This window comes from Capricornis sumatraensis, chromosome 3, assembly GCF_032405125.1.
Source record: "Capricornis sumatraensis isolate serow.1 chromosome 3, serow.2, whole genome shotgun sequence".
NCBI lineage: Eukaryota > Metazoa > Chordata > Mammalia > Artiodactyla > Bovidae > Capricornis > Capricornis sumatraensis.
This window is the reverse complement of record NC_091071.1, coordinates 39,036,967-39,056,521: the sequence shown is the minus strand read 5'-3', so window position 1 is coordinate 39,056,521 and position 19,555 is coordinate 39,036,967. Positions and strand designations below refer to the sequence as shown.

The 19,555-nt window shown below is 48.0% G+C and overlaps 1 protein-coding gene across 2 annotated transcripts in view; it reads right to left on the bottom strand.

Annotated features, from left to right (window-relative positions):
- CREBBP (CREB binding protein) overlaps window positions 1-19,555 on the bottom strand; it is a 120,954-nt gene that overhangs the window by 62,645 nt on the left and 38,754 nt on the right. For both annotated transcript variants that reach the window (XM_068968314.1, XM_068968313.1), the window contains exon 3: window positions 5,212-5,388. In XM_068968314.1, coding sequence (XP_068824415.1) covers window positions 5,212-5,388 — 177 coding nt within the window. The remainder of the gene's footprint in view (window positions 1-5,211; window positions 5,389-19,555) is intronic.

Sequence of the window (19,555 nt, the reverse complement as noted above, 5' to 3'; positions counted from 1 at the left end):
GGCCTGTCCAGAGCCTTCAGGTTCCAATTCTCTGACACAAGAACTAACACCACTCCCATGAGGTACTTTATTTTTCCTTTTGTGAGCAATTTTAACAACTTACTGACCAGAGATGTATTAATTCGTTTTTTGTTATCTGAACTTTATTGACCAGAGACATTTCAACATTCACTTACGTAACAAATTGCTGACCCTAGGTGTGAGTTTCTGTAAAAATCCCCCAAGCAATAATGTGTTAAATGAGCAGCACTCCTGATTATTTTCCTTCACTACAACTCTGTCTTTAAAATCAATTAATTTATTTGGTTGTGCCAGGTCTTAGTTGTGTGACACGAAGTCTTCAGTCTTTGTTGCCACATGTGGGATCTAGTTCCCTGATGGGGACTGAACCCGGGGCCCCTGCAGCAGGAACAGAGTCAGCCACTGGGCGACCAGGGAAGTCCCTCCTCCGCCACAAGTTCGGAATGGCAAATCCTCCATAATACAGTTCTTAGTTTTTCTCAAAACAACAACAAAAAACCCCAACACACATGAACTTCCTGTTTAGAAATAACCCTGTGGGAGACCACAGTGGGGCGCCCAGAGCAGACTCCAGAGAGAAACTGACGATGGGGGCCCTCTGGTCACCAAACCTTCTCAGGTGAGATAAACCCAGGGGTGCCCCACCTGAAACGGGGCCCCTTCAAAACAACCCCACACCCCACAGGTCAGCAAACAGCAGAATGGACAATCCAGTTCCAGCTGATACCCGAATTCCACCCCCTTCCTGCTAACGCTCCCATGCTCTGTTATGACCTTTTCAGGTGAAAATGGCAAGAAAGGCAATGTCACTGAGGGGTCAGGTGGCCCCCGCTTCCAGAGGACTGCCCTGGGACAACTCCGCTCGGCCCGGACAAACCTCTCCTTTGAGACAGCCCATGTGGACCTTCAAGCCAGGCTACAGGAAGACAATCCAACCTATGCCCCCACCAAAATCACTCTTCTTCATCAGTAAAATTCATATTATTTTGAAATTCTTACATCCATGTGAGCAATCCTAGAAAACTGGATAGTGAACGCATATATTTAACAGTTGTAACTCTTTTTAATTCACATTATAAACAATAGCATACATACTGAGTCTTATTAGACCTAAAACTTGACTATTTCTAAAAAACATCCTGATTTCAAAGATGCTACAATGTGGCGGGGTTGGGGGGGGTGGGGGAGTGGATCTTAAAATCATGAAATACAGTGTAATAATATGGTAAAAATTCTAACAACTTCAAAAATCTGTAGAAAGTTAAGAAATTACAAATAAAATGGCCGAAAGACAGAGCTGCAATGAAATCCATGTGAAAATTTAGGGAGATGTGGCATTTGCTCTTGAATGCTGTCCTGGCGATATGGATGCCCTCAACAAGGACCCCATCTGCAAGGGGAGCTCTGTGCCCTTTGGAGCTCCAGGCAGCACATCCCAGAGGGAGACCTCAGAGCCTGGTGAGTCACAGGTTTCCATGACTACTGGCCGCACAGCCGGCATGCTCCCTGACCACCCACACATCTACCTGCACACTCCCCTGGCGATCTTCGGCCCTCACCTCGCTCACCACCCCAACAGTCACCATCCCCTCTCAGTCTCCTCTCCCACCTTCAGGGACATCGCCAGCCCCCCCGGACAGTGGCCACCCTACTTGGATGTCCGTCCACTTGCCTGGCCTCCTCACCTGGACGTCTCACAAGCATCTCAAGAGGAAAAGGTCTACGGTGGAATTGCGAGTGCCCTCTCTGTCGTCACCCTCTTCCCAGCCTGCTCCTCTGCTAGCCCTGTAAATGGCCCTACCACCCACCAAGTCATCTCTCGTGGTGACCCCACTCTAGTGGAGACTCTTGTCTGCTCCCCTGTCCCTACTGTGACCTGTCTCTTCTAGCCTGGACCACTGCAGCGGCCACTGCCACCCACAGCCTCCCTGAGATCGCTCCAGCTGAGCCCCCAGTACTCACCTCACACCACTTCCCCCTCATCCTTCCTTGGACTTCCGCTGGCTCCCATACAATCCATGCTCTTCCAGAGCCCTGGGGTCTCCATGGCTTCTGCTCACCCTCCCGAACTTGCCCTTAAACCCCATTCTTGGTGCAGCTCTCTCTCTGATGGTTCCACCTAAGGAGGTCCCCGTGTCAACCTCAACCTCTGTGTGCTACTCAGACCTGCTTGGGCAGTCTGTCTTTGATTATTTGTTTTCCATCACCACCGCTGCCCCCCACCCCCGCAATTCCATGGGGGCGAGCTCTACATCACTCACAGCCACATTCCAGATACACCTGGGCTCAGAAAAGGTGCTCAACAAAAGCAGCAAATTGAAGGACTGTCTGCACCCCTGGCTTCCTCTGCACCCCCAGTGATGGAGAGGAGACAGGCACGAGCCCCTTGGCCAAAGACCGAGTGCCTCAATGGCTCCACAGAGAGCTCACCCAAGGCACCAGGTGAGCTGGAGTCACAGGCCCGAACTCACCCAGGCGGCACACAGAGCCTCGCTGGGTTTTACAAGGTCACTCCAAAGCATGACAAAAACCACAAGTACATTCAAGGTGCAAATTTTTCTATTTTTTTTTTTAAACTAAAGAGACCTAAGTCTTTGGTAACTGCTTCCTTCCTGCAGACAACAATCTCTGAGCTCCAACAGGCTGGATACAATTTAGAAAGTTCAAGGAAGACCACCAAATATGTTTTGAGGAACGGATGTAAGTGATATAAACACCCCCAAAGAGCTCAGAGCCCCTAAAACATGAGGGCTAGGACCACTGAAAGAGTTCTGGCCCTTGCAGACAACAGGCTACAAGCCCTGAATAAACTCAGTCAAACCCTCAGCCTCCTCATCTGTACAATGGGAGGTGAATGATGTCTTTCAAGAGGCTGTGAAAGAGTAACATAGAACACACGGTGAGAAAGCACCTGGATACCAGGCAAGTGACACGCCCTGGCGCCCTGCTCCTCTGACGGTCCCCGCCAGCACCTGTGCGCACCCAACAACGCGAAGGCCGAGGCTTCAGACATACATGCTGGCAAAGCTCTGGCGCCTCATGGGTGAACGTCTGAGGACCTTACTCCGAAGACAACAGCTGTGCGTCACTTCCCGGGTCCACCCAGGTCCCCGTGGGAAAGCAGTGGCTAGGCTGGCACAGACCAAGGCGCTGCCCCAGTTCACCATGCTGTCCAGAGGGGCCCAAGGAGCGGGCTGGGGTGGGGGGAAGAGCTGGTCTCATTTGTTCGCTTCACAGACAGAAGGATGAGATTTTATCACTACTGCCTCCCCTAACCGTTCTCCAGGGCAGGGGCTTTCAACTGGGGCTGGCTGAGGGTGGTGGGGGTTAGGCAGGGAAAGGAAGGGAACAGGGGAGGGCTGGGAGCACTGAGTGGTGAAGGCCAGGGATCCTGCTAAGTATCCCACAACATACAGCACGGCCCACGCAACGGAGAAACCTCTGAAGTGCCAGCAGACAGAAGCCCTTCCACAGCTCAGAGCTCCAGGCCATGCGCAGGTGGAGAGAGAAGCTTCTTTCCCGTCTGGTCTGACCCTGCCCTTGATCAGCGCACCAGTCCCGGGAATTCAGTCCCTGGAGCCGCAGAGCTGGGCAGAGGACCACAGGGAAGGGTTTCTGCCACGAGACTGTGCGTGAAGGACAGAGGGTGAAAAAGTGGGGCTGGAGAAAATTTTAAAGAAGAAAAGGGAGGAAAAAGTTGGGTCCCAGTTTCCCAGACGAAAAACACAGGATGTCTGTGAAAAGCTAACGCTTTTACTCCCGAAGCCAAAATGTGCTCCAGGTTCCTGAGCAAACCCAGGGGACAATCAGCAGCACTGAAGTCCACACGACTGTCCCCCAGTGAGGACTGCGGAAGGCAAGGCCAGGGAGAGCGGGGCTGGGGGGTGGGGGGTGGGGGTGGGGGCGTGGAAGAAGCAGTGGGCTCTGCCTTAAGTTCTGGATCTGCCTGGCTGCGAACAGAGCCATCCTGGCCACACACAGTTACTGGAGGGAGAGAAGCAGACCCAGGAGAGTCACAGGGATGCCGACAAGGAGAAGCGGGCGGAACTCGGAGCAGCTTGAGGACAAGCCTCATCACTCTTCCTCTCTCTTGTTTTAAGATGTGAGAATGTGGCAAACAGAGCAAACCTGATGAGGACACCTCGGTATCACTCCACTTCCTGATTTTTATCTAAAAGAGAAAGAGACCTAGCTCTTTCTGCTTCCAACAACCTCCAGACTCCTAAGTACTGTAAGTACTTAGTTCTGGCAAATTGTCCCAAGTTACAGAAGATGCTAACATCCAGGGAAGCAGGTGATAGTGATAGAGGAATTCTCTGGGATATCTTGACAACAAATACTTCAAATTAAAGTTTTTAAAAAATCAGAAGACAAAGAACCACCTTTTCTGAATATAACCCCCAGCTTTCTTCTGAGTCAGCCCAGATGGCTCCGCATAGCAGCGTGGCTGGCAGCCCCGGGGCTAGCCCAGGGAAGGGAGAGTGGCTGCTGCAGGCCCTGACCCCGCAGCAAAGGCACATCAGAGGCGCAGCGGCCACGTGTGCACAGTGAGGTCCGACAGAAGAACACACTTCCCGTGAGTGGCTGGACCTCAAGCGATTCCATCTTGCAGCACAAAGGAGCTGTTTCCCACTGATCCCTGGGTTAGTGAGATCAAGAGTTACAAGGACAGTTTCTATTTTATACGCAGGAAATCTCAGGGAGAATGAAGACACGTGAAGCCATCTGTCAAGTCAGACAGCACACACACGTCTCAAGACAAGGCACAGTTCTCTGAGATAAATGTCCTTCATTTGACTGTGACACAAATTGATGGGCTTCTACTGACAGCCTCAACCTCTGACAGACAGGAAGTGTAAAAAAGGCAAAAAAGCCCATGTTCCCCATTCTCTCAGCTCTCCTATTGAATGAGAGGGTGACTCTGGAGGAAAGTCAAAGTGACTCATGAACCCCTCCCTCCTGGTAGGGACCACGGGGGACCAGCTGAATCATCTTTAGTAGCCCCTTACGGGCAGCTCATCATAGAAAATTAAACTCACGGAGACAGCACACACACAGGAAATACGTGTGTGTATTTTCCTATCACCCACAACACACTTCTAAGATTTAGATCTTCACTGTCGCACGATAAGAATCCACACACCGAAGCGCCCACTGGAGATCCACAGTCTGAGACCAAGGGCGACTCACCATGTTTGGCACGTTGGTGACTGAAGCGTTCTTGATGTCTGCGGCAAAGGGAGGCAAGCTGTTGACCATGCTCTGCTTGCTCGGCAGCTGGGGGTTCACTCCAGGGGCTCCCATCTGCTGCCCTCCAGTTTGACTAAAGGGTTGTCCAAATGGACTTGTGTTACCAGTCATTCCCATCTGAAACAGAAAGAGCAACATCAGCAGTCCTGACATGACCACTTATGAAAGGAAGGGTCTCAGAAACGTTCACTGTGACCCACTGAAGCAAAAATCATTACTTCCCTTTTGAACCTTCATTTCAATTATAAATTAAAGGTGCATTCTCAAGGTTCACAGTTAGCATTATGAACAGAGCAACTTGCTCAAACGGCTACAGCCTAAAGACAGAAGACAAGCAAAGCCGCTCCCAGCATCCCGTCTGCTCCCTCCTCCTAAACATCACCCCAGAGCCCATGCTCTTCTACCCTCACCCCTAAGCCTGACTCCCTCTCCGTGCCCCCATGCTGACTGAGGCACTGACAGTCAAAAGATCATGTGGAAACAAAACCTTTTCGAGTCACTGACAAAGGGTAGCTCCTTCGGCTTAATCCTTAATTACTCTGTAAGTAGCTTCTTTCAGCTACCACCTCCCTCAATCAGATTTAAGTTTCCATCAGTTCAAAATGCACAGTAGAAATACTGACAAAGAAACGATATAATGTCTGGGGTTTGCTTTAAAATAACCTTGCGAAGCAAGAGGTAGTGTTCCTAGAGAGTGACTGGACAAATACTGGTGACTCCTCACCCAGGGACAGGTGCGGGGGGGTTGTTATACTAGCCCTTCTAATATTGTACCTATTTGGAGTTTTCCATTATAAAGTCTTATTAGTCGGTAAGCCATGTCCAATTCTTTGCAATCCCAAGGACTGTAGCGCGCCAGCCTCCTCTGTCCATGGGGCTTCCCAGGTAAGAATAGCGGAGTGGGTAGCCATTCCCTTCTCCAGGGGATCTTCCCGATCCAGGGATCAAACCTATGTCTCCTGCACTGGCAGTGAAATAAAATAATCTAAATAGTAGACAAAGCCAAGAGTGGGGAGGATAGATTCCACCTATGCCTCAGGGAGGGGGTCAGCAACCCCCTCGGGGGGGTCCCCTGCAGTCAAGAGGCCACAACCAGGACCCCTCAGCTCCAACCTCCACATGTGTGAGTCACCACGGGAGGCGCTGCTGCTCAGCTGCCCCCTGGAGCAGCAGCAGCAGAGACGCATTACTGAGAGACGGGCTTTCCTAGCCTGCCCGTCTTTGCTCTCTCACGAAGCTGCAACAGCCCATCTGCTCCCTACTGCCTGTTCTACTTTTCTGGGGTCCTGGTGCATCTGAGGTTTAGCAACGGGGAGGCAGGAGTCCCCCGAAGAGAAGACCACCCCCCCTTCCCTAGGGGAAAGTTTCCATTCAAGAAATCACAGCTCAGTTCTCTCCACCAACCTCACGTGGTGACTGCAGCACCAGCCCGTTCACACAGGCTAACTTAGGTTCCTTCCTTTCCCTCACCTCAGAGATGAGCGTCTCGCACAAGGCAACTGCATTATTTCTTTCGGCTCTAAAATTCTAGGTTGCAAACAAATAGATGCTCAACACAATTGAGGCTTTTCTGCTGAAATATCCACAGAAAAACACAAAACCAAATGACTGTAACCAAAAAGATCTTGTCTGGCATTTTCATAGGTACTGGTGGTTTCCACACGTACCCTCACAGCTGATACTCTCATTTTTTGAACATAAACACATCCTAGCTACCATTTTTGCCCTATTTGCTTTGAGTAAACTGAAACGAATTTGAACAACTAAAACTCAAAGTCAACTTGAGTAAACTGAAGTAAAAACAAATGCTCCACAAAGCCCACAAGGAGATTCCACTTTAAATTCACATGACTTAATCAAGGAGAGATTTAACATACAAACTTTTTTTTTTAACATAAAGGACATTTCTGATTTTCAGCTAGGTTCCTGCAGTTGTTATCTAAAATGAAGAAGAACTGAACCAAAACCCTGTATTTTCGGGAAGCGTTACACTAAACTAAGGCTACATAATCATCATTTCTTGTAGAATTTCTGCTTTAAAAAACATTTATTTATTTTGGGTGCACTTAGTCTTTGCTGCTGCTCACAGGTTTTCTCCAGTTGTGGTGCGTGGGGGCTGCCCTCCAGCTGCAGTGAGGGACTTCTCATTGCAGTGGCTTCTCTTGCTGTGGAGCACAGGCTCAGTAGCTGTGGCCCACAGGCTTAGTTGCCCCGAGGCATGGGGGACCTTCCTGGACCAGGGATCGAATCCACGTCCCCTGCACTGGCAGGTGGATTCTTAACCATTAGACTGCCAAAAGGTCTGAATTGCTGTTTTATTGCACTGTTCTCAGAGCCCCAAGAATTTGTGGAAAAAGTAGCTGTAATTTCCATTTCCTAAATTTCATCTGAAATTTCTCTATTTAGGACCAAGTATGTCGGGAGACGTGTTATCTATTCGCCCTCCATGAATCTCTGCCCACAGCCAGCCAGCGTTTACTGGGTGCTGCTGTGAGCCAAGCCTGGTTCAGAGTGCAATTTCCCTGCATGCATGGAGCTCGCTTCTCGTAACCACCAATCTGATAAACAAGAAAAATCAATGTTCTTTTGAAGTTTCTGGTACTGATGAGCCAGAATGGGCAGAGCTGGGGGGGGAGGGGGGGGCGAAGTAAAGGCATCTGTCCCTGCACAGATCCAACTGTCCCAGACAGGTCCTTCAGCGCAGAGCGAAAAGTGAATGCCAGGAGGCCCACGAGCTGCCAGAGGGGGCCCATGTGGTTCAAAGGTCATCAGGCTTGTCAAAAACATCTAAGGTGCTGCAAATATCTGCACGGTGTTCACACGCACACCTTGCCAGGGTGAACACCTGGTAGATATGTGGTCTGCTCGGTTGGCTACTACTTGCCTGGTGAGTCGCTGAGGCAAAGCACCAGTGCTGTGAACTCTGACAGGCTTCATCAGGAAATTTGTTCTCACTTTTTCTTCTTGGCCATCCCATAGCGAAGGAAACCTCTCAACGTGGGTTCTACCCTCATGGGGCAAGAACCAAGGTGAAGTCAAGGATCAGAGATTTCAGGTAAGGAATGGCCAGCTCACAGAGAAGATGCGTTTTAAAAATAGGGGAAAATCCCACCCTCATGACACCACACTCCAAAGATGAACCAAAGTGAGTCCTGGCTACCCACGGGATCAGGCTCCAAGGTCAACCTCAGCTCCCTGGTCCAGGCCAGACCCTCTTCAACATCAGAGCTAACAGAGGGCAGGCAAGGACAGTCCTTTAACAGTCCCCCCAGCCTTCGGCCAAGCAGGCCTCCTGGTCCTAGCTATCTCCTGGCAGAGCCTGGGAGAACTGGAACGTTGCTCTCCAGTCCTAGCCTGCAGTTCTGAGTAACCCCTTTCATGTCCAGAGATTTCCAGATTTTTGATTTCCTGTCTGTATCTACTCTCCTTTGATCAGATTGAACATTCCCAAGTCTAGTCACCACAGGTTTTTTTAGCACCCACACTCACGATGAAACTGTATAAATCAAGATGTTTGTCTAACTCCAATCAATAAAATCTACATATTTCTTTTAATTTCCCAACAGTTACTTGATAGCAACTTAGTAAACTTTACTTTATTTTCAACTGAAGTTTATCAGATTTTTGGTTAAGGCTGCTCCAAAACCAGCACATAGTCTTCTCAATAAAATTCAAAAAGTAGAACGGCAGAAACAGGCAACTGTTCAGTTAATGGTGCAATTTATATATGAACAAATTAAAGCCTATACAATAGTATTTATATTCTGCCTCCTTCAGCAACAGCCCATACATGTTAAAATACCCTTTCACTCTATTCTTCCAGAGCCCTTTTAAACGTTTAATTCAAGTTGAATCTTAGAAAATAGGAAAAGTTAACTATAGTAAGTACTGGAAAAAGACAATTTCTCCCAGAATGAAATCTAAATTAAATACTGCTTTATAAGTCTACCAAGTTTCCCATGAAAAAGCATTCCTATGATCAAGTTTATCTATCAATCATTTGAGAACCTACTTCCTAGCTGTTTATCACTTCACCAAGAGAATAAAGACACATAAACTACAGCCATGTGTACCAGGAAGACAACCCCCAAACCTGCCCCCCAAAAGTGGTGTCAGCACTGGCGCCTGTGCCCGCCCTAGATGGCAGGGCTCTGAAGCACGAGACCAGATGAGGAAGCCGGTCTTCAGGGCTCAGTTCAGCAAACCTGAACACCGCCTGCACACACAGCATGCAAAACAAAGACAGTGTCGGCCGCCAATTCTGGTGACGGCGCCTGGTCCATCAGTCAAAAACAGCTCAAGTTCTGAGTTGCTGGCCCAACAGGTGAGTGACCGCTACCCCAGAAGCAGGACAGAGCAGACGTGCTCTCTCCATTCTGACAGACACAGGGTGCAGACACACTGGGAAGATTTATAATAGGACACAGCTCCGTGCAATTACTTGTCATGATAATATTTATGACAATCTAGACTAAATCTGTCTTTGGCACAAAACCAGGATGAAATGTCTTGCCTTCCTGGAATCTATGTCTGCTCTGTGTCCATGGGCCCCAGTACATAGTGGGTACTTGATTAGTATTTGGGGAGAGAACCCAAATAAACGAACATCCAAGAGACCACTACATCCTGCAGCCCGGCCCGGAATAACAGAACCCCCAACATCAACACCGAGGGCGGGGGCGACGGCGGGGAGGTGTGGTCAAAGCACTGTGACCCAGTCACCGCAGCCAGGCACAGATGAGGGTCACCCCTGGGTTCAGGGGGCACTCGAGGAGGCAGAACAGGCTCCTTTCTGTCTTTCAAACAGTCAACATGAGGATCTCAGCTACTGGCTGCAACAGACTCACTGGCCTGTGCTGAAAGGTTGAGCACAAAGAGAGCACACACTCGAAGCTGGTCTTACAGGATGAACACAGTTTTGTGCCCCGCGACAGCACCCCAGCCTGGCTGTGCAACAGCACTCTGCGCTTGCACGCCCTAGGCCAGCAAACCCCTTGCTTTGGTGTAAGGCCTCAGCCAGGCTCCAGCCCAGAGCCTCCCACCAGCGCTCTGCAACCCTGGTCCATCAGCGCCCACAGTCCCCTCTGGCTGCCAACGGCCTCCTCTGCTGACCTCAGTGTGGGAACAAATATTTTCATCCTCTATTTGTGTCAGACTATGACAACTACCAACATTATTGATAAGAACACAAGCTGTGAGCTCCCAGAGCACAAGGAGATGCTCTCCACACACTACACTAACCCAATCTCTGCTGCTGCCCTCACTCCGGGAATCAAGTAAGGTAGTAATTGAACACCAGAGAACTCACTCAGGCGTGAGGCGGGAGGAACCGTGGTCACGCAGGCTCCTCCCCAGCAGAGTCTCCACCACAGCAGCAAGCCAGTGTTCCCACCCCTTTGGAGGGAATGGGAACGGAGAAACTCTTTCCCTGCAGCCAGGGCCACCTCACAGTGCAGCACCCCCTCCCTGCAACTGGCCACCCGAACTCCCCGGGCACGAGAGGGCAGGCCGGAGCCCGCCGGGCAGTCGATGCGGGGAGGGGTACTAGGGCGGCCGTGCTTGTACACATTTTGTGTGATATACGTTTCTGAAAGAAAAGATCCACCATTAGGTTCTCAAAAGGGGTCCTAAGATCCCCTAAAGTAAAAGGACACCTGCCCTGGGAAAGGCAGCTCCCGGAGTCTCACGGGAGGACAAGCTCCCCCCAGACTTCACACACCCCCGCCGTACACGGACTTTCCCAGGAACAGACTCCTGTCCAGAGACATCAACCACTCACAGAACCACCACCCTCACAAAGGAACTCTCCCCAGTCTCCGTCTCCAAACGGCCTCCTGCAACACACACGCACAGGAAGGATCAGATCACAACCATTTAGGAGCTAACAGCTTGATGGGGACACACTGGGTGACCAGCTGAGCGCATCAAGAAAGATGGTAACAGGGAGGATGTCCAGGAGAGGGGCAGGACAGCCAGAAGCAGGCTTCTCTTCATGGCCCCACCAGCACGTCAGCCGGCAGCCGATACTGAGTCTGATGTGGTTTTGATGAGCCCATTAAACACGTTTTTTCAAAAGCTGAATTCTTCCTCACACCTTGATACATACTGAAAACCACACTACATAGCAGAAAGATCAGAGGAAGTACTGCACGCGCATGTGTGTGCATCTGTGTGCATGTGTGTGTGTGTGTGTAACTGACGCTGATCAGGAAAAAGAAAACAAAATACAGCCTTCAGTGATAACTTTAGGAGGGACAAAAGGACAGGTTAAAACTGTCAGCTGGAAGGCCTCAGAGAGAATCTAGTTAAAACTTACACTTTGTGGATGAGGAAAGGGTGGCCCAGAGAGCTCAGGAACACAGCAAGTCACTGGAGAACTTGCCAGAGGCTCGTCCACCCCGCCCCGAGGCCCCGCCCCCGGCAGAGACGGGTCACCCCCTGCTCCCACAGAGCCACCCGGACTCACACTGCCAGCCTCGAGCTCTGGGCACCGCTGGACAGAGACAGGCTCAGTCCACGAAGACCAGGCGTCAGCAACCACGGCCCCAGGGCCAGAGTAGCTCAAAGCCTATTTTTGAAAAAACAAACAAACGTTTTACTGGAACACAGCCACAAACAAGACTTCACTCTGAGAGGCAGTAAGGCACTGTGGTTAAGTCTGTGGACGCTGGGGATATTTACCTGGTCTGAGGGTGGCCCTGCCACTTGCTGGCGTGTGACCTTGGATAATTTACTTAAGCATCTCTGTGCCCGAGTTTTATCGTCTGTAAAATGGAGATAAGAGGAGGTGCTGCCTCCACTTAGAGTCGTGTTAGAATTAAGTGGGCTCACATACACGAAGCACAAGAAGAGTGACTGACATGTACAGCAGGTGCTGTAGGTGTTGGCTGGTGTGTTACAACTTGGCTCCGGGGGGAATTATTTTACACCAGATGCATAATACTAATAAAACCAATGAACGTTTTTCAGAGAATGCATGATAGTGAAGAGTGGTTCAAACACGCAGGATCAGAGGGAGAAGCCAGCTGGGACTACTGGCATTTGATGATGAGACATTTTCAGAGAAACATGAAATAAACTTGTGACAAAAACAAATCTTGTGCAGTTACTAGTTGTAGATACGCTTTTAACAGACAACTGTGTTCTAACTGTCCTAGCAAATCACAAAATTTTCAGTTTTCATTCTAGATTGTTTGCCAGCAAAAAATAAGTTAGAATGTTCACTTTGAACTTAAAATAGATTTTAAGCAGAAACAATATACAGTCAAAATACCCTAGACTAATGTTCCTGGGTTGAAGTTTAAATCAAAACATAGAAGAACTGAGTAAGAAAGAACATTCCCACAAAAAAGAGACTGAAGTGGCGCCTGCTCATAAGCTGGCCACGACAAAGCGAGGAACGCTCCCTTTGATGTGGCTCCGACCTAACCTGACAGGTTTATTAACCTGAAGTTTTTAGCATCTTTCTTCACACGTTGCTCTACACATAAAACCACAAATTCATATAAAGTGTGTAAAAACACAATTTGGTATGCCATGAGCAAAAATATGCCAAATAATTTAAGAGCCAGAAGTATTCATTCTTTTCCATGACCAAAGAAATGAAACAACAAAAAACAAACCAAACAACCCAGGACTAACCCAGAGTTTGGCCATATCGTTTGTAAAGCCAAATGCATTTTCTCTTGGCAACCTGACAGTGTTGGGAGAGAGCCAAGAAAAACAGTTTCCATGGAAGACACGGCTGTATTCAGTTGTCTGCTATCACCCGCTCGCTCTTGGAATCCCTCCAGTACCTCGACCTGGCAAATAAAGAGTAAGAGAATACGCAATGGGTCGCAACACCAAAGCCATCACCTGGCTGTGCAGAGTCACCTGGAGTGAGAGAACTGGGTGGAAGACCCTGAGCATGGGAGAAATCACCTTGCTGAACTCAACTCTCATGACGCCTCCAGCTTTAAAAGTATTCAGGGAAACACACAGCCCCCCAGGTCTGAAGACTCCCCTTAGACTAATAAACTGCAACTGGAAAACGGGTGGAAAGAAGTACGTACTGACGCTCATGGTACTGCCCTTGGATGGTGTGTGAGCAGAGTGTGACTTAGAAAGAACATGGAAGCTCCTAAAGGGAAGATGACAGGACAGCAGATCACCACCAAGGCCTCAGGTGGCCTCACTTGTGTTTGCCCAATTGTTCCAGAAACATCTAGCAATAAAAATGCCCTAATAGTGTTGGTATCCCTCAGAGGTCACTACAGGTAGACACCAGCTCTCTAGGGTGCAGTCTGCACTAATTCACAAGCAGAGCACCAGGCCAAGGTCAGGGGGGCCAATCCTGAATCTGCCTCTCATCAGCTGTGTGACTGAGACTCTTGTTCCCTCCAAGTTTCAGTTCTCCTCAGCCACAAGACACGAAGCATTTAGATGGCCACTTGGTGATCTTTAGAGTTCCCTGGGATCCTAAAACCAGTGACCCTTCTGGTTTTAAAAGATCAGTGTGGAACTTCCCTGGTGGTCCAGTGGTTAAGAATTCACCTGCCAATGGAGGGGACACGGGTTTGATCTCTGACCCAGAAAGATTCCACATGTCACAGAGCGACTAAGCCCGTGAGCCCCAACTACTGAAGCCACCCCAGTGCTCTGCAACAAGCCCCGGCACCGCAGTGAGAAGCCCACGACTGCACCTGGAGAGGGCCCGCAGGCAGCCAGAGACCCGGTGCACCAGAACAGACAGACAAAAGCAACGCTGAATCGTCTTGATATCCACATCCTGGGAGGCCCAGCTATCGACGGGGACAGGAAGCTGGAGATTCGGAGTCTGCGTGGCCAAGTGCGGCCCCTGGCCTGGGAGGATCTCACTGAGGCCATGGTCCCTGTGGGGTGGCCAGTGGCCTGTCCAGGAGACTGGATTCTGCAGGGCACTCCTGCCACAGACGCCAGGCTTTCCACAGCTTCGCATCCTTCACACCATCTCCCAGACTGTGTTACAGGAAGTACCACCAAGACAAGATGAGGGCGATGAAACTCAAAATTGGTCACTTCTCCTAATTCTTCAAGTCCTAATATTTTCTTAAGGTGGGAAAGCAGCCTCTTTGTGAATCAAAACCAAGCCCAGCCCACAGTGGTTATGGAGAAAGAGGAGGAAAGAGGAAAAGATGATAAAAGAGTAGGAGAGAAAAGGGAAAAACATGAGAACAAAGCACTATATTTTATAAAGAATGAACGTGTATAAAGATGAATTTTAATTTACACTGCAGCTAAGCTACAGCACAACAGAAGAGAATGCCAAGCTTTCAATAAACCTTGCCCCAACCCTCTATGGGGAGAACTCTTCTATTAGGCCAAGAAGAACCCTCCTCCGTGGATTTACAAACTACCCGAAGAATGAAGAAACACAGCAGACGGGAGACAACAGAGGAACAAGGAGAAAGCTCACACAGGTAACAAGGGAATTCAGGGGAAGGAGAGGTAACTTAGATGGGACCGAATATGCAAAGAAAACTGCAGGGGACCAGACCCCATGATTACTTCCAGTAGAATCTGAAAGAGAAAGAAAGCTGACATTTCACAGAATTCTGCTCTTCCTCTCCACCAAGGCAGGAAAACTGAACCAGCTCTGGAAACAGGCAGGCTCTGAGCTTCCCGGCGGGGCAGGAGGAGAGTCCCAGGAGGCAGGGGAGGACACGAGCCCAGTGTTCTCTGGGGCCTCCTCGGCTGCAAGAGGAGGAACGAAGGGGATGAAGTCAAGTCCTGCCCAGCTTATTAAACACCATAAATCTCAAGCCATAAAACACACTCAAAGACACGTCATCGTTTCAAACACATGTGGCTCTACTTCTAACCAAAGTCCGAGCTGTGTCAATTCCTGATGAAAGCACACTGGGTACAGCGGTGTGCTCTTGGTCACGCACTGGCACACACAGCTCCGAGGACACACAGAGGCGCCGCAACGCTCCACATTCTGCACCTCACTCCTAGAGAAACTTGTGTGAGAGCTCTCGCAAAGGCAAAGTGCAAAATCAGTGTAAAGCAGTGGCGGTGGCATTTAAGGTAAAAGAGTTCTTTTACTATAAAACTCACCCTTTACTGACAAGGGGAAAATGGCCCTTGTACATTAGGTTCAAAAAAAAAAAAGGATAAAAACATATAATCCCCATAACACATGCACACAGATACATGCAGAGCATGAAAGAGAACACCAAAATATTTAATGAAGAGTTTAGAGGTGGTTTTTATTTTTTAAACATTTTCTATATTATTGAAATTCTCTCCACAAAGCATTATTTTATCTAAGGAGGAAAAGTTGTGTTTAAGTCATTCTCTACGCAAACATTCTGACTGCTCACAATAATATGACCCACTGATGGGCTGCACAGCTGTATTTAAAATATTAATTTTAACCTGTCACCAGACACTGAATAAAACTAGGTAGATCAAACTGATTATGACTGCCAGAGATTACTCCTGGGTGGGAATTTAAATTAAATCCACCACAGTTGTAACATGGCTGTAGGTTGTCACACTTTGCTCTAATGTATTATACATGTGACCATAAAAAAGCCTGAATGAGGCTCAGCCACTCAGACATCTACACTCCCATTGGCAAGAACGGCTGGGAGGAGGGAAAAGAGAAGCAAATGCAGCTGACAGCCAATCAGGATGCAACACACTGTGCGCTGCTCCAGTTGCTAATGTTTATCAACTTGGAAACTGCGTGAGTGACTCTTGATTCAACAAAGGCACAAAGAACTCCTGTTCTCTGCACTCTGGTCCAGGCAGCAAGGAACACCATTTCCTCTGACTCCACCTGGCACCTGAGCTCTGGAGAGCAGCAGGCAAGAGAAAGGATCACGAGAGACTCAGCAGAACGTGTCTGGCTCCCAGATTTCGACAGTGAGATGCACTGACAGTGGAGAGTGCCTGTTTAGGGAGCAAACCTTCCGAGCAAGGAGCTGGTCCAGCATCTATCACACCTGCCCACTCTCACTGATGCCCATCTGCCTCTGAGCTCAAAGCTCCTGGAATGATGCTCTGACCTTCGGCACAGTGGAAGTGAAAGGTGGTGGTGATAGACATGCTCATCACTTATGAGAATGACATCTATCAGCACCTTCTACAAGGGGACAGTGCAGGCTGGTGGCGGTGCAGAGCATGCGGGGCCACGTCCTCTCGAGCCCAAGACAAGAGACACAAGCTACAAGGAAACACGTGTGCGCTGCCAGCAGGTGGCATCCACTCCAGCTGCTAAATGGAGTCTGGGGAGGGAGGTGGCGGGTAGACAAACAGCTCAGGTGGGCCAACTTAGATGGGCCCCGAGAAGCGGGCTGAACAGTAACCACTAATGTTCATCAGTGGTGGCTGCGGTTCAGGATCAGCACCACGAACGAGAACACGGTAAGACATTCCCCGGTATCCACCACAGAGGACTTACTCTCGCAGTTTCAAAGTCTCTCCACTCAAACACCCACAATGATCGGACTAGATGATCAGCCATCTGGCTGGGAGCTGACTGACAAATCCAGGTATTAATTAAAAGGAACATCAAGACTGGGAAGAACAGAAGTAAGCTGGTTATTAATGCTGATAATTACTTATAAGAGGTAAGCTCTGTCTCTCAAGAGCAGCCCTGCAACATGATAGACTGGAATGGAAACTGCTGTGACGTCTCCAGTCAGATCCAGACAGACTGACCCGAGAGTCACGGCCACGCAGCTTCCAGCCACTCCCACCCCACAGCTTTCCTTCAATGAACCCACGTGCAGCAGTAGCTTTGCCGAGGTGCAGCCACACCGACAACTGCCAAGCTGGCCAGCACCTCCCATTCTATAGTCAATCTTCAAGCAAAATGTGCCAAGTTCTCTGGGGAGAAAACAAGACTCCAAACCTCCCCCGGTCTGGCCCTTATCACCACACCCAGCGCTTCCCCGTGGCCCTATCGGCATGGCCGCCCACCACTGAGACCATGGTCCCTGTACACTAGGCACACAGGGCTGCCCAGACTTCCTGTTTCTGACTCAAATGGAATAGTGCAGAGGAAAATGTGCTGAAAACCACAAAGCACTGTGCAATTTTGAGGTGGCTTTAATATCTCTTTCCAAAAATAGAGCACAGAAAATCTCTAACCTCAGACAGGATTCTCTAAAGTGAATAGATTTTCTACAATACTGAAAACAGGCGGGCATGCACCATAACTGTTAACAATTTAAAGTCAGTGATTCCAATATCATGTCTGAAGTTGGCATTTCTCAGTATCATCTATCTCTTACTCTAGGACTTTAGATGGCTTGTCTCCCAGTTCATTCTTCAAAAACTTGGCAGAAAAACACGAATGAAATAGCTTGTTACTGAGGATATGAAGTTTCCACCAAGTAAATAACAAAACCACCACTGCAATACGCCATTCACCAAAAGCTACAAACCCAAGCGCCACATTCCTCCACTAAAATATATAATACTGGGCACAAGTGTACTAACTCAGAACTATGACTTTGGAATTATAATCCACTATTAATTACCTACACCTCCTGAACAGAAAATGTCATCAACAATCAACCGATAGCTCTGACCTGGTGTGTTTGGAGCACTCTGGACACTCGTTCTTTAAAATAGTCAAGAAGGGTACTCATTCATCAGCACAAAACCAAAGGGAGGAAAAGGAATGTTTGCACGCACAGAGTTCATTTTACCAAGTGTCATAAACATGAGCAAAGAAAAATAAAAAATGCTTGGGGGAAAACTCCATTTGTGAGTAATCTTCATTTTAAAAATTACTAAAACAAATATTTCTTGTATCTCAGATTCAACTCTACCCACTGCTTCAAGTACCTGTAAAAGACAAAGTTTTCAAAGTGTTACACCTGCACAAAGTTCAAAAACCTGCACAAACAATACAGAAAAACTATAATACAAAAAATTTAAGGAAGAATTGTAAAAGTCGCATGGACAGATATTTAAAATAAATGAATGAAATCTATATTATCAATTTTAATAATATCAAGTTTTTGAAAAATGAGATGAATATGTATAGTGTGCCATGTATAACATACATAAGACATGTAGATTTTTAATGTTAGATTTTATTTTATTTATTAAAAAAAAAAAACCTATGAAGAAGAGACAAACCTCCCATGCAGGAGCATTCCAAACAAGTTACACAGACAGATGTGCCCCACCCCCCATAAAGGAGGTAGAGGCCAACCCCACTCCTTAAGTGTGGGCTGGGCACGGTGATTTCTTTCCAAGACGACTGGCTACATGCGAGGGGGGATGGCCCAGCACAACGGAGCCACGACCCAGTCCAGGCGAGCCACACAGCCCTGTGGTCAGCCATGGCGACAGTATGCACCTTTGCCGTGAAGTGATGAGAATGGCACTTTATGATCTTCCTTCCCCAACATCGTGAGTCTAAAACCCCAACTATATCACAATGGGAAATTCTAAATATACCCTACCAGTCCTCCTCAAAACTGTCAAAATAATCAAAAACAAGGAAGGACGGAGAAAATGTCCTAGCCAAGAGGAGCCTAAGGAGACGTAACTAATGTGGTGTCGAATCCTTAAGAAAGAAGGACATTGGGGAAAATTAAGGAAATCTGTATGGATTTTGTTATCAATATTGGCTCATTAGTTGTAACAAATACACAAATGTTATAACAGGAGAAAATGAAATGGGGAGAGGAAGAGGTATATGAATCCGTAAAACCATCTTCCAGTTCTTCTACAAATCTAAATCTGTTTTTAAAAAATGTCTACTTTAAAAATGAAAAGGGAATTCTCCGGTGGTTCACTGCCATGGGCGCAGGTCTGGTCCCTGGTTGGGGAACTAAGATCCTGCAAGCCTCGTGGTATAGCCAACATAAAAAGAAATTTTTTAGAAAGTGAAATAAAAAAAAAGACTGTGAAGAAAAAATCTGATAAATATAAACATGCTAATTCTAACAGAAACATATTGATTCTATCATTCTTTGGTGTGTTCTGAAAATTTGAAAACCCAGAAAATAAAAAAAATAAACCTTTCTTTGCCATAGTAGCAGTATTATTTAAAACATTTTTTTTAAAGGCAAGATGACTTCAAAATATCACATTAAAAGTGATTATAACCATGCTGGCCTCCCACATGGGAGGTAAAAAATTTTCACTAGCAAGAAAAATCAACTTTGTTATGGGTCTTGCCAATCTTGCTTGGCTGAATTACTATATCAGATTAAGAGCTACAGCCCAATCAGACCACAGGGAAGGCTCACAGTACAGTACACATGGGTGTGTTTCTAAAAGGATGTAAATA